This window comes from Globicephala melas, chromosome 3, assembly GCF_963455315.2.
Source record: "Globicephala melas chromosome 3, mGloMel1.2, whole genome shotgun sequence".
In the NCBI taxonomy this organism is placed as follows: Eukaryota; Metazoa; Chordata; class Mammalia; order Artiodactyla; family Delphinidae; genus Globicephala; species Globicephala melas.
The window spans coordinates 7,589,761-7,603,886 of record NC_083316.1 but is presented as its reverse complement, the minus strand read 5'-3'; the positions used below and the strand labels follow the sequence as shown (position 1 = coordinate 7,603,886).

Below are 14,126 nucleotides of genomic sequence, written 5' to 3'. Positions count from 1 at the left end.
AAAGGGAGTACATTTCATTTCGTTATGAAATGGTAGTTGATCCCACTGAAATTTTGTTTCCTAAGATTTTTCTTAAAATACATACCCAGGATAAGTATGAAATGCATTTATTTAGTTCTGTGTTATCCTGCAATTCTCTAACTTTGAGAAATGCTATATCCAAAAGTCACACAAGAAGTCCTTCTCAGAGTGAAGCATGCCCTCAGCCTGCCCCTGGCCAGCCTCATCTGACAAATACCCCCTGATACAGGCTCTCTGCTTTTGCCCTTCCTAGAATAATATATGCATTCTTTCCTATAATTTAACTGATTTGTGGTTATTATTTAATGTCTATTTATGTTGTGAATACTTATTATACCATGGATTCCAGGCTGTAAAACATAGCCTAATTTGAGACTTGTGGTTTTTAAATTGCGATTGAGTTAAGAACACCAAATCAGGAGCACTTCAAGAAAAATGAACTATCATAACCGTTTGGTTTCATAGAAATCCACCAGGCATGCTGTCCAAGGTGAAGCAGTAAAGTTTAGAAGAACCCAATTCCGGAGAACAAATATTTTGTACAACTTGCAGTTTGTGGATTTTTCCTATAGTGAACCTGTGAGAAATGGATTATTGTATGTCATTGCAAAGAAACATATGAAGAGACTTGATAAAACACTAGACTCATGGTGAGCAGATATGCAGCTAAAAACAAAAAGGATTTGACAAAGCACTGTTAGCATTTTAAAATGCTGTGTTTTATGTCTCATGTTTGCAAATAAAAGTGTAACTAAAAGATACTTTATGCTTTTTTGGCAATTGTATTATTTCGCTTTTACTGGTATAAAAATATTTTAATTTATCTACCAGTTTATTATTGAATATATTTTTTTTAATTATTTAACATCTTTATTGGAGTATAATTGCTTTACAATGGTGTGTTAGTTTCTGCTTTACAACAAAATGAATCAGTTATATATATACATATGTTCCCATATCTCTTCCCTCTTGCGTCTCCCTCCCTCCCACCCTCCCTATCCCACCCCTCCAGGTGGTCACAAAGCACCGAGCTGATCTCCCTATGCTATGCGGCTGCTTCCCACTAGCTATCTACCTCACGTTTGGTACTGTGTATATGTCCATGCCTCTCTCTTGCTTTGTCACAGCTTACCCTTCCCCCCCCATATCCTCAAGTCCATTCTCTAGTAGGTCTGTGTCTTTATTCCTGTCTTACCCCTAGGTTCTTCATGACATTTCTTTTCTTAAATTCCATATATATGTGTTAGCATACAGTATTTGTCTCTCTCTTTCTGACTTACTTCACTCTGTATGACAGACTCTAGGTCTATCCAACTCATTACAAATAGCTCAATTTCATTTCTTTTCATGACTGAGTAATATTCCATTGTATATATGTGCCACATCTTCTTTATCCATTCATCCGATGATGGACACTTAGGTTGTTTCCATCTCCGGGCTATTGTAAATAGAGCTGCAATGAACATTTTGGTACATGACTCTTTTTGAATTATGGTTTTCTCAGGGTATATGCCCAGTAGTGGGATTGCTGAGTCGTATGGTAGTTCTATTTGTAGTTCTTTAAGGAACCTCCATGCTGTTCTCCATATTGGCTGTATCAACTTACATTCCGACCAACAGTGCAAGAGTGTTCCCTTTTCTCCACACCCTCTCCAGCATTTATTGTTTCTAGATTTTTTGATGATGGCCATTCTGACTGGTGTGAGGTGAGATCCCATTGTAGTTTTGATTTGCATTTGTCTAATGATTAATGATGTTGAGCATTCTTTCATGTGTTTGTTGGCAATCTGTATATCTTCTTTGGAGAAATGTCTGTTTAGGTCTTCTGCCCATTATTGGATTGGGTTGTTTGTTTGTTTTTTTGATACTGAGCTTCATGAGTTGCTTGTATGTTTTGGAGATTAATCCTTTGTCATTTGCTTCATTTGCAAATATTTTCTCCCATTCTGAGGGTTGTCTTTTTGTCTTGTTTATGGTTTCCTTTGCTGTGTAAAAGCTTTTAAGTTTCATTAGGTGCCATTTGTTTATTTTTGTTTTTATTTCCATTTCTCTAGGAGGTGGGTCAAAAAGGATCTTGCTGTGATTTATGTCATAGTGTGCTGCCTATGTTTCCCTCTAAGAGTTTGGTGGTGTCTGACCTTACATTTAGGTCTTTAATCCATTTTGAGTTTATTTTTGTGTATGGTGTTAGGGAGTGTTCTAATTTCATTCTTTTACATGTACCTGTCCAGTTTTCCCAGCACCACTTATTGAAGAGGCTGTCTTTTCTCCATTTTATATTCTTGCTTCTTTTATCAAAGATAAGGTGACCATATGTGCGTGGGTTTATCTCTGGGCTTTCTATCCTGTTCCATTGATCTATATTTCTGTTTCTGTGCCAGTACCATACTGTCTTGATTACTGTAGCTTTGTAGTAGAGTCTGAAGTCAGGGAGCCTGATTCCTCCAGCTCCATTCTTCTTTCTCAAGATTGCTTTGGCTGTTCCAGGTCTTTTGTATTTCCATACAAATGGTGAAATTTTTTGTTCTAGTTCTGTGAAAAATGCCATTGGTAGTTTGATAGGGATTGCATTGAATCTGTAGATTGCTTTGGGTACTATAGTCATGTTCACAATGTTCCAATCCAAGAATATGGTATATCTCTCCATCTATTTGTATCACCTTTAATTTCTTTCATCAGTGTCTTATAATTTTCTGCATACAGGTCTTTTGTCTCCTTAGGTAGGTTTATTCCTAGAATTTTATTCTTTTTGTTGCAATGGTAAATGGGAGTGTTTCCTTAATTTCACTTTCAGATTTTTCATCATTAGTGTATAGGAATGCAAGAGATTTCTGTGCATTAACTTTGTATCCTGCTACTTTACCAAATTCATTGATTAGCTCTAGTAGTTTTCTGATAGCATCTTTAGGATTCTCTGTGTATAGTATCATGTCACCTGCAAACAGTGACAGCTTTACTTCTTCTTTTCCAATTTGTATTCCTTTTATTTCTTTTTCTTCTTTGATTGCTGTGGCTAAAACTTCCAAAACTGTGTTGCATAATAGTTGTGAGAGTGGGCAACTTTGTCTTGTTCCTGATGTTAGTGGAAATGGTTTCAGTTTTTCACCATTGAGGACAATGTTGGCTGTGGGTTTATCATATATGGCCTTTTTTATGTTGAGGAATATTCCCTCTATGCCTACTTTCTGGAGGGTTTTTATCATAAATGGGTGTTGAATTTTGTCGAAAGTTTTTTCTGCATCTATTGAGATGATCATATGGTTTTTCTCCTTCAATTTGTTAATATGGTGTATGACGTTGATTGATTTGTGTATATTGAAGGATCCTTGCATTCCGGGGATAAACCCCACTTGATCATGGTGTATGATCCTTTTAATGTGCTGTTGGATTCTGTTTGCTAGTATTCTGTTGAGGATTTTTGCATCTATGTTCGTCAATGATATTGGCCTGTAGTTTTCTTTCTTTGTGACATCTTTGTCTGGTTTTGGTATCACAGTGATGGAGGCCTCTTAGGCCTCTTAGGGTGTTCCTCCCTCTGCTATATTTTGAAAGAGTTTGAGAAGGATAGGTGTTACCTCTTCTCTAAATGTTTGCTAGAATTCTCCTGTGAAGCCATCTGGTCCTGGGCTTTTGTTTGTTGGAAGATTTTTAATCACAGTTTCAATTTCAGTGCTTGTGATTGGTCTATTCATTTTTTCTATTTCTTCCTGATTCAGTCTTGGCAGGTTGTGCATTTCTAAGAATTTGCCCAGTTCTTCCAGGTTGTCCATTTTATTGGCATAGAGTTGCTTGTAGTAATCTCTCATGATCCTTTGTATTTCTGCAGTGTCAGTTGTTACTTCTCCTTTTTCATTTCTAATTCTATTGATTTGAGTCTTCTCCCTTTTTTCCTTGATAAGTCTGGCTAATGGTTGATCAATTTTGTTTATCTTCTCAAAGAACCAGCTTTTAGTTTTATTAATCTTTGCTATTGTTTCCTTCATTTCTTTTTCATTTCTTTCTGATCTGATTTTTATGATTTCTTTCCTTCTGTTAATGTTGGGTTTTTTTTATTCTTCTTTCTCTAATTGCTTTAGTTGTAAGGTTAAGTTATTTATTTGAGATGTTTCTTGTTTCTTAAGGTAGGATTGTATTGCTATAAACTTCCCTCTTTGAACTGCTTTCGCTGCATTCCATAGGTTTTGGGTCGTTGTGTTTTCATTGTCATTTGTTTCTAGGTATTTTTTTATTTCCTCTTTGATTTCTTCATTGATCTCTTGGTTATTAAGTAGTATGTTGTTTAGCCTCCATGTGTTTGTATTTCTTACAGATTTTTTCCTGTAATTGATATCTTATCTCATAGCGTTGTGGTCAGAGATGATACTTGATACGATTTCAATTTTCTTAAATTTACCAAGGCTTGATTTGTGACCCAAGATATGATCTATCCTGGAGAATGTTCTGTGAGCACTTGAGAAGAATGTGTATTCTGTTGTTTCTGGATGGAATGTCCTATAAATATCAATTAAGTCCATGTTGTTTAATGTATCATTTAAAGGTTGTGTTTCCTTATTTATTGTCACTTTGGATGATCTGTCCATTGGTGAAAGTGCAGTGTTAAAGTCCTCTACTATGATTGTGTTGCTGTCAATTTCCCCTTTTATGGCTCTTAGTATTTGCCTTATGTATTGAGGTGTTCCTATGTTGGGTGCATAAATATTTACAATTGTTATATCTTCTTCTTGGATTGATCCTTGATCATTATGTAGTGTCCTTCTTTGTCTCTTGTAATAGACTTTGTTTTAAAGTCTCTTTTGTCTGATATGAGAATTGCTACTCCAGCTTTCTTTTGATTTCCATTTGCATGGGATATCGTTTTCCATCCCCTCACTTTCAGTCTGTATGTGTCCCTAGGTCTGAAATACGTCTCTTGTAGACAGCATATATATGGGTATTGTTTTTTTATCCACTCATCCAGTCTATGTCTTTTGGTTGGAACATTTAATCCATTTACATTTAAGGTAATTATCGATATGTATGTTCCTATTACCATTTTCTTAATTGTTTTGGGTTTATTATTGTAGGTCTTTTACTTCTCTTGTGTTTCCTACCTAGAGAAGTTACTTTACCATTTGTTGTAAAGCTGGTTTGGTGGTGCTGAATTCTCTTAGCTTTTGCTTGTCTGTAAAGCTTTTAATTTTTCTGTCAAATCTGAATGAGATCCTTGCTGGGTAGAGTAATCTTGGTTGTAGGTTTTTCTCCTTCATCATTTTAACTATGTCCTGCCACTCTCTTCTGGCTTGCACAGTTTCTGCTGAAAGATCAGCTGTTAACCTTATGGGGATTCCTTTATGTGTTATTTGTTGTTTTTCCCTGGCTGCTTTTAATATTTGTTCTTTGTATTTAATTTTTGATAGTTTGATTAATATGTGTCTGGGTGTGTTTTCCCTTGGATTTATCCTGTATGGGATTCTCTGTGCTTCCTGGACTTGATCAACTATTTCCTTTCCCATATTAGGGGAGTTTTCAACTGTAATCTCTTCAAATATTTTCTTAGTCCCTTTCTTTTTCTCTTCTTCTTCTGGGACCCCTATAATTCGAATGTTGGTGTGTTTAATGTTTTGCAGAGGTCTCTGAGACTGTCGTCATTTCTTTTCATTCTTTTTTCTTTATTCTGCTCTGCAGTAGTTATTTAGTTATTTCCACTGTTTTATCTTCCAGGTCACTTATCTGTTCTTCTGCCTCAGTTTTTCTGCTATTGATCCCTTTTATAGAATTTTTAATTTCATATATTGTGTAGTTCATCACTGTTTGTTTGCTCTTTTGTTTTTCTAGGTCCTTGTTAAACTTTTCTTGTATTTTCTCCATTTTATTTCCAAGATTTTGGATCATCTTTCCTATCATTATTCTGAATTCTTTTCCAGGTAGACTGCCTATTTCCTCTTCACTTGTTAGGTCTGGTGGGTTTTTACCTGCTCCTTCATCTGCTGTGTGTTTCTCTGTCTTCTCATTTTGCTTGTCTTACTGTATTTGGGGTCTCCTTTTCGCAGGCTGCAGCTTTGTAGTTCCCGTTGTTTTTAGTTTGTGTCTCCAGTGGCTAAGGTTTGTTCAGGTAGTTGTGCAAGCTTCCTGGTATAGGGGACTAGTGCCTGTGTTCTGGTGAATGAGGCTGGATCTTGTCTTTCTGGTGGGCAGGTCCACGTCTGGTGGTGTGTTTTGGGGTGTCTGTGGCCTTATTATGATTTTAGGCAGCCGCTCTCTAATGGGTGATGTTGTGTTCCTGTCTTGCTAGTTGTTTGACGTAGGGCATCCAGCACTGTAGCTTGCTGGTTGTTGAGTGGAGCTGGGTCTTGGTGTTGAGATGGAGATCTCTGGGAGATTTTCTCCTTTTGATATTACATGGATCTGGGAGGTCTCTTGTGCACCAGCGTCCTGAACTTGGCTCTCCCACCTCAGAGGCACAGCTCTGACACCTGGCTGGGCCACCAAGAGCCTGTCCTCCACAGAGGTCAGAATAAAAGGGAGAAAAAAAAGAAAGAAGAAGATAAAATAGAATAAAATAAAGTAAAGTTATTAAAATTAGAAAAAAAAATTATTAAGAAATTTTTTTTTAATTCATTAAAAAAAAAACGGACAGACAGAACCCTAGCTTATTCTTACTTTTTCATTCCACACATTTAGTATTGCCTATACATTCAAGCTACTGTACCTTGAGCTGCAGGCACTGCAGTGAGCAATGCAAACATAAGAGCCTTAGTGTTCTTGCCCAAGAGCAGAGAATCTGATCTGGGGCCCCATAAGGGTGAATATGAGCAATACCAGTTACAGCCACAGGGGGCACCATGTCTTCCACATGGCACTCTTGCTTCCTCAGGACACATCTGTTCTGTGAACCTCTGGTCAGATCTCTCTTTTCCTGGTCCCTAAGCCCCTCAGTCATCTCTCCTTTCTGTGTATGAATACTTCCTGTAACCCTATAAATACCTGTAAAGATCTTGTATCTATAGATACTGTGTTTAAAGAAGATATTTGTGCTCCTTCCCTAACTGAATTAAAAACTCCTGGAACAGATCATTTATTAACATCTTTTTATAGCTCCAGGACCTTGTACTTATTTTGCAATAAATAAGAATTTTTTAAAAAAAATTGACTTGCCTATAAAATGAAGAATTTTATATAAAATACTAAAAACAGTCAAGATAACATGAAAATATCAAAAACCAAATACAGATCTCTATATAACTCAACACTGGTTTCCTTTAAGCAGAATAGAACTTTCAGTTCATGTCCGTTTTTTCCCCCAATAACTGATAGTAGAGAAAAGCCATATTTGTTACACAAAGCTATTGCTTGGAAATAATCTACCTCATTTACATCAACAAAGGCCTTTCTACAAGACATGCGTTAAGACATGGGCATATTTCCATATTAGATCTTCTTTAGCATCTGGTTTTGTGGAAGAGATTATTTCTGTGCTACACACTTTTTCCACAAACCAATAACTGTCGATTTGCCAGTTGTCATGCACCTGTTTAGTCAGTGTGACATCACTCAAAATATTAAACTCAAGGAAAAAGACAATCAGGGGCTTCCCTGGTGGTGCAGTGGTTGAGAGTCCGCCTGCCGATGCAGGGGACACGGGTTTGTGCCCCGGTCCAAGAAGATCCCACATGCCGCAGAGCAACTAAGCCCGTGAGCCATGGCCGCTGAGCCTGCGCGTACGGAGCCTGTGCTCCGCAACGGGAGAGGCCACAGCAGTGAGAGGCCCGCGTACCGCAAAAAAAAAAAAAAAAAAAAAAATGGTTAGTTGTCAAGGATAATAATAAGGTTCAGCACAACTGGCAGACAACTCACTGAAGATTTTTTCTGTGTCAGAAATGAGCTAATGAAAGTTGCAAAAATGGCTAATAAGGCTGAGTTCTATCCCTCTTCAAATACTCTCATGTTGTAATAATCGGACTCTAGGCTGGAGGTCATTTAATAGGAGTTAACAGTGCTTGTAAAAAACCTGTCTCTAAAGAGTGGCTATTTTCTGATTTCCCTTAAAAAATGCAAATGAGGCCTAGAATTGACTGTGAATCTCTCATCTAGAAAGGACTGAGAGTGTTTAACTAGTCTAATCTTGGGGCCCAAATAGAAATCTAAAGGGCAGGGAGATGGAATGTCCACTTTGAAAGAAGGCAGATGGTGCTTCTGTGGCTTTTGTGATTTTCCCACATCTTTGGCTCCTTCCCATCAAGCTGCACAGGAAATGATCTTGTTTGCATTCAATATTCCTCTAATGAATCGTGTGAGTGCTGTGTTATTTTCTGCCCAGTCCAGAGGCAAAAGGAAAATGCACATCTGGCTTGTAAATCACAACCAAGCATTGATGCTTCGCTTCCTTTTTATTGGGCGGCTGCCCTCTATGTTTTACACGTTCTCAGTGTGGATTATGTGACACCCTGACAGAAACCTCCAGTGGCCCCTAAATGATCACCTGGGGGGCCCTTCAGATCCTCTGAAATGTAACGTTTGCTACCTGATGTGCGTTGTCTGTGGTCCCCAGAGGGGGGAAGAAAATTCATTTTTATCTTTTTATTTATTTATTTTTCCTCTTTAGAAATTGGCCCCTGGTTGCAGGAGTTCAGAGCGAAGAATGCTGTGGATTTCTCGCAGTTAACATTTGACCCAGGACAGAAAGAACTTCTTGTAGGAGCAAGGTGAGAGAGCTTACATTTTGCCTCCGCAGATATTTTCGGACTTCATTTGACATCTCTGCAGTTACACAAGCTTCTCTGCCGTAGTTGACGAGTGCTAAGTAATATTTAATCTAAGAATGAAATTCCGTACGAGTGTCATGAAGTGTGCTACAACTAATAAGATGACTGCTGCTCTTCATAGCAGGAGTTTATTGGGTGTTTCCCAAGTGCCAGGAGCAGTTCTAACATGAATTCATTTATTTTTTCCACCTGTGGAACCTGAGAGGTAGGTATTGTCACCATCCCTATTTTAGAGGTGAGGAAACTGAGACAGAAGGTGGATAAATGTTACCCCAGGGACACATTTATTATGTTGAATCAAAGATGGACCCAGGTTTCAGTCAAAGTTTGAGTCCAAAAACCATGTTCTTATTTGTCAGTATACTCTTCATCATAATTCTAGACATCAGGAGACCTTGATACCCATTCCAACACGCATCACTACCTTTCTTTGTGACCCCCATTATGATATTTACCAGTCAGTTGAGAATTCAAGGGAGTTGCTATTATTTATTTCTCTTAAGGAGCATGTGCTCCTGTCTCCAGGTCAGTGCCTGACCTTCCAGTTTGAAGGTGAGGCCACTGGAACCCAATCAGAACAGATCTTGTGTTGCATCCCTCGTATTTACCATGACTTCCTTAGAAAACATGTGTAATCCCTGCCTTCCAATCACCTATCCTGCCAGTGTGTTTGAGGATGATGTTTAAAAAATATTTTATGTTCATCTCTTAGGAAAAATGACGTAATAACCCAAAGAGATGATTTGTAGATTTTGGACTCTTCTGGCCTTCAAGGAAAGCACTTTAGGCAGAGGAGTGCATGTTATCTGTTTCGGCCAAATGTACTAGATTATGAAACATACCTTCATAGCAAGAGAGTTTGTGCAATTTCTACGTGAGTGAAGCTAAATCTGGCTTAAGCTCTGGACAAACACTGAACAGTTTCTAGAATCACTGCCTTTGCTCTCAGATCTTAAGAAGACCTCGTTCATCCACCCAACACTTGAAGACTCAAGACGTACGGTCATAACTTAAATGAACAGACAGAAGTCGGTTTAGTTCCTGGCACTTAACATGTCACTTGTATCTCTTTTAGTGTTTATTGATTGGACAGTGAGTATGGATTGGATGGGCTTACTTGGTACTCTTATACTTACTTCAGCCCATTGGGACTAGCTGGGGGATTTCTAATGCTGACTTCCATCAAATTCCATCACTGGGAGCCTGGGCCACGCACTGCAGGGCTTTTTTTTTTTTTTTTTTTTGCGGTACGCAAGCCTCTCACTGCCGTGGCCTCTCCCGTTGCGGAGCACAGGCTCCGGACGCGCAGGCTCAGCGGCCATGGCTCCCGGGCCCAGCAGCTCCACGGCATGTGGGATCTTCCCGGACCGGGGCACGAGCCCGTGTCCCCTGCATCGGCAGGCGGACTCTCAACCACTGTGCCACCAGGGAAGCCCTGCAGGGCTTTTTAACTGGTCTCCTGGCCTCCAGATTTTCTCCTCCTTCTGCACACCATGGCCAAAGTCATCTTTTAAAAATACAAGCCTCAGTAGCTCCTACCGGAGTTCTTATGACTTGTATGCCTTCCCTTATGTTATAGAAGTACTATTTTCTCCAGGGATCACCTGGATTAATTTGGATTTATTAGGCTCTTTTGGTGTGGCCCATCAGACTCTCTGGCTCATCGTCCTACATCCTATAGAGACACACTTTTCATTCTCACATAGTCCAGGCACGAGGAATTATTTATGTTGCCCACAACTATAGAATGTTCTCCTTCTTGCCTCTGGGATTTGGTGATCTCTTTTGCTTTCCTAGAATATTAGCTAACAACCCACCCACATCTCAAGTTATCCACTGGGTGAACTCATACTCATTGTAAAGATCTGGCTCAAGGGTCCTCCTTTGGGACTGAGCTGCTATGTTCCCTGCTCTGTACGGTTCTGTTGGCACACCTGCCATCTCTCTTCATTACTGCACTTATTGCATTATTTCTGTTCATGTTTCACTCTCCCCTTTCCCATTCTCAGATAGTGACGTACCAGATGGTAGAGGATGTGGCTGTCTTTTCTTGTTTTCTCTAAAATGTAGCACACTTTCTCCTCCGGGCAGAAGCTCAAAGATACCTATTGATTCACCATATTTATTTCCAGGATTTGATTTCTATGTGTGACCCTCTGCATTTGGTAGGACGCTTAGGGAAAGGGGGGTTGGAGTCGTAGCAGATTTATTCCAGATACCTACAGTTGGGCAAGACACAGGGAGTAGCAGTCTCTAAACCCCAAAGCTAATCCTTAGGGAAAACGGACTCTCACCCTTAGCCAAGGGGAAGGGCCCCCTGCTGGGGTAGCAGGTGCAACTATGACCTCAACTGGTGTAGCTGAATCCTGCATGTCTCATTCAACTCTAAAGAGTTTTGGAAACAGTTTTCCTGTGAGCTTGACTCAAAAGACACTCCATTGTTTCTGGAGGTCCTTGGCACTACACAAACAGGGCAGTGTCACATATATGCCTACACTCTGCAGGTGGTAGGCTTTTGGTCAGTGACACAGATTCTCCTAATGGGGATGTGAGAAGCCACTGAGAAAATGAAGATTTGGAAGAGACATCACCGTAGTTCTGTCCTGACTGCAGACAGCACCTGAGAACTGTCCCCAGGGGACACCTATTCCTGAGAGTCTCCAGCCCAGTATCCCCAGAGGGCTCCATTCTCTTATTCCTTGAGGTCTCCATCCCAGCCTCCCTGGAGGTCTCCATCCCAGTGTCCCCGGAAGTCTCTATCCCAGCATTCCTGGAAGTCTCCATCCCAGAGTTTCTCAAGGTCTCTATCCATCTCATTTCACTACAGTCCCAGACCAGCCATGGGAGGGATTGGCCTACCCACTGAGTCAACCTAGCTTGCACTATGGCATAGTGACCAGGAGCAATATAGGATCACCAGACTTAGCACATAAAAGTTCAGGATGTGCAGTTAAACTTGAATTTCAGATAAGCAACCCTAGGAGCATGGGCTGTATTTCTATTCTAGAACAGGACGTGGTACATTGTGGATACTCAGTAACGAAACGAAAGAAAGGGGTAGATGGACTTGCTTAACTGCATGACCTTGAGCCCATTTCGGAGTCTAATTTTCTTATCTTTAAAGTTGATATAATTATTTCTACCCCTTTCAGCTTTTGTGAGGATTAAATGAAATAATCCAGGAAGAGAGATTGTCACAATGACAGGCATCCTGTAAGCATGACGTGGTGGGGCAGCTGTGTGGGTATCTGTGGGTTTCCGCGTGCGTGTGCATATGCGTTTCAGGCAGATACCACTGAGTGCGGAGAATAGCAATTTTACATAAGATAGTTGCTGGGATGAGGCTCAGAAGGTTTGAGAGGGAGTGTGAGCCAGTTATACAACTTTAAAAATAACCCAGCACTCAGATTCCTGTTTAGGAGGGCTTGACCTAGCAAAAGAAGTTTAGATAGCAGGTGTATATTGCAGAAATCCGTAATGGTTTAAATATATGAGCAGTGGAAAAATACAGTGATAGTATTTTTGTTTTTTCATAGTTAGCACTAGGCCTTGTAAAGCCATTTATTGGATGGTTTCACTTTATACCAGAGATACTTTATGTTCCTGAAATTGAAATCAGTTAAAAATTCTTTGCGAAAAGAAGTTCTCCTGCTGCAAAACGAAAACAAAGACAAACAAAAACAAAAAACAAAACCAACCCAAAAAGCCACTTCTCTTTAGGTGATTTGTGGTTATATAGTACCCGAAGGTAGTTGCATCTGAATTCATGCAATTTCTGGAAGGATCCTTAAATTGACCATTTCCAAGGTGCACATAATCTTTCATATTATTTTAAAAGCATTGATATTCATATTCTCTTTTACCCATGCCTCTTTAAAAACTAATCATGTTTGTATTTTCAGTGATGAGACTCAGGCACTTTCATTTTAGAGACTGTAGAAAATACTGTAAAGCATAAAGAAAAAACACAATTTCAGAAATAATCACAGTTAACCTTTTCAGTAATGTCCCCGCAGTATTTGATCTGTTTGTTTATACTACTGGAATAATAGTTCATGGATGATTTGTATACTTCTTTGTTAAAAGAACCCACTAAAAAAAGTTTCTACTTTATATATACATGAAAATTCCAAATGAAAGACTATGTTGATGTTTAGAGGTTTGTGTATAATTATAAAAGTAATGACAGTAATAATAGTTCACAAAGTTGATAAAAGTTTCACTTTCATGGTGTATAGGACTGTAACAGCAGATCTGAGAGAGAGTGATGACATTTTCTTCTCCAAATGAATATGTCTTTAGTGTTTTGGGTTCAGTGTATGCATGACAAGTGATTCTGTGCCGAATTCAAATGTTATTCCTAATGGCAACTAACTTGATCCATACACAAAGCAGTGTTTGACAATAATCAGGGCATTGACAAATTAGCCATATTTTTGTAGTGTAAAGCTATACAATAGTAATGAAAAAAAGAGCTTCTCATCAAAGAGAAAGTGAGTTTCTTCCAGCTTTTCTGTTTGTTTCTTGGTCTTTCTTCATTTTGTTCCTGTAAGTTGACTTCTGGTTATCTTACTCTTCTCTAACAAGCCTCAGTGTAATAGAAACATATCATTGAAGGGCATAGTCTTGCAACCTATATTTTAGGAAGGACACTTACCTGTGAGCTCTCACGCAAGTGCCTGTGAGTCCGGGAGGCTCACCCATCTGCTGATGATTAAGGTGATGGGATTGACGCTCATAGACCCAACACTGAGTCAGGTGAAAATCATAACTGATGACAAATATAAGATTTATGTATGTCTTGGGAAATTTTTAATTTCAACTCTACTAAAACGGGAACATTATGAAGATATCAATTGAAAGGGTAGCAGGGTTGCTGGTACCCATGTGAGTACCAGCCGAGAGCCATGTGTGTGCCTTGTACGGAACTCTTTTGACTTGCCATTGCAGTCAATAGACTATTTCCGTATATTGAAAGATATTTCTGTACACGTATCTGTGTGACAAATAGCACGGATTTCTAATCAGCATGTTTACTACTAAAAATAAGAAACTAGGGCTTCCCTGGTGGCGCAGTGGTTGAGAGTCCGCTTGCCGATGCAGGGGACACGGGTTCGTGCCCCGGTCTGGGAAGATCCCACCCGTGAGCCATGGCCGCTGAGCCTGTGCATCTGGATCCTGTGCTCCGCAATGGGAGAGGCCACAACAGTGAGCGGCCCGCAAACGGCAAAATAAATAAATAAGTAAATAAATAAATAAATAAATAAATAAATAAATAAATAAATAAACCCCAAGTGCTTTCAAGACAAATCTTGGTCTTTCCTATAGTCACAGCAAATTGGTCTTGACAAATTTTAGTGTATT

At 39.3% G+C, this 14,126-nt stretch overlaps 1 protein-coding gene across 8 annotated transcripts in view; it reads left to right on the top strand.

Annotated features, from left to right (window-relative positions):
* SEMA5A (semaphorin 5A) overlaps positions 1–14,126 on the top strand; it is a 479,287-nt gene that overhangs the window by 213,455 nt on the left and 251,706 nt on the right. For all 8 annotated transcript variants that reach the window (XM_030856554.2, XM_060295649.1, XM_060295648.1 and 5 more), the window contains one exon: positions 8,603–8,702. In XM_030856554.2, the coding sequence (XP_030712414.1) occupies positions 8,603–8,702 (100 nt within the window). The remainder of the gene's footprint in view (positions 1–8,602; positions 8,703–14,126) is intronic.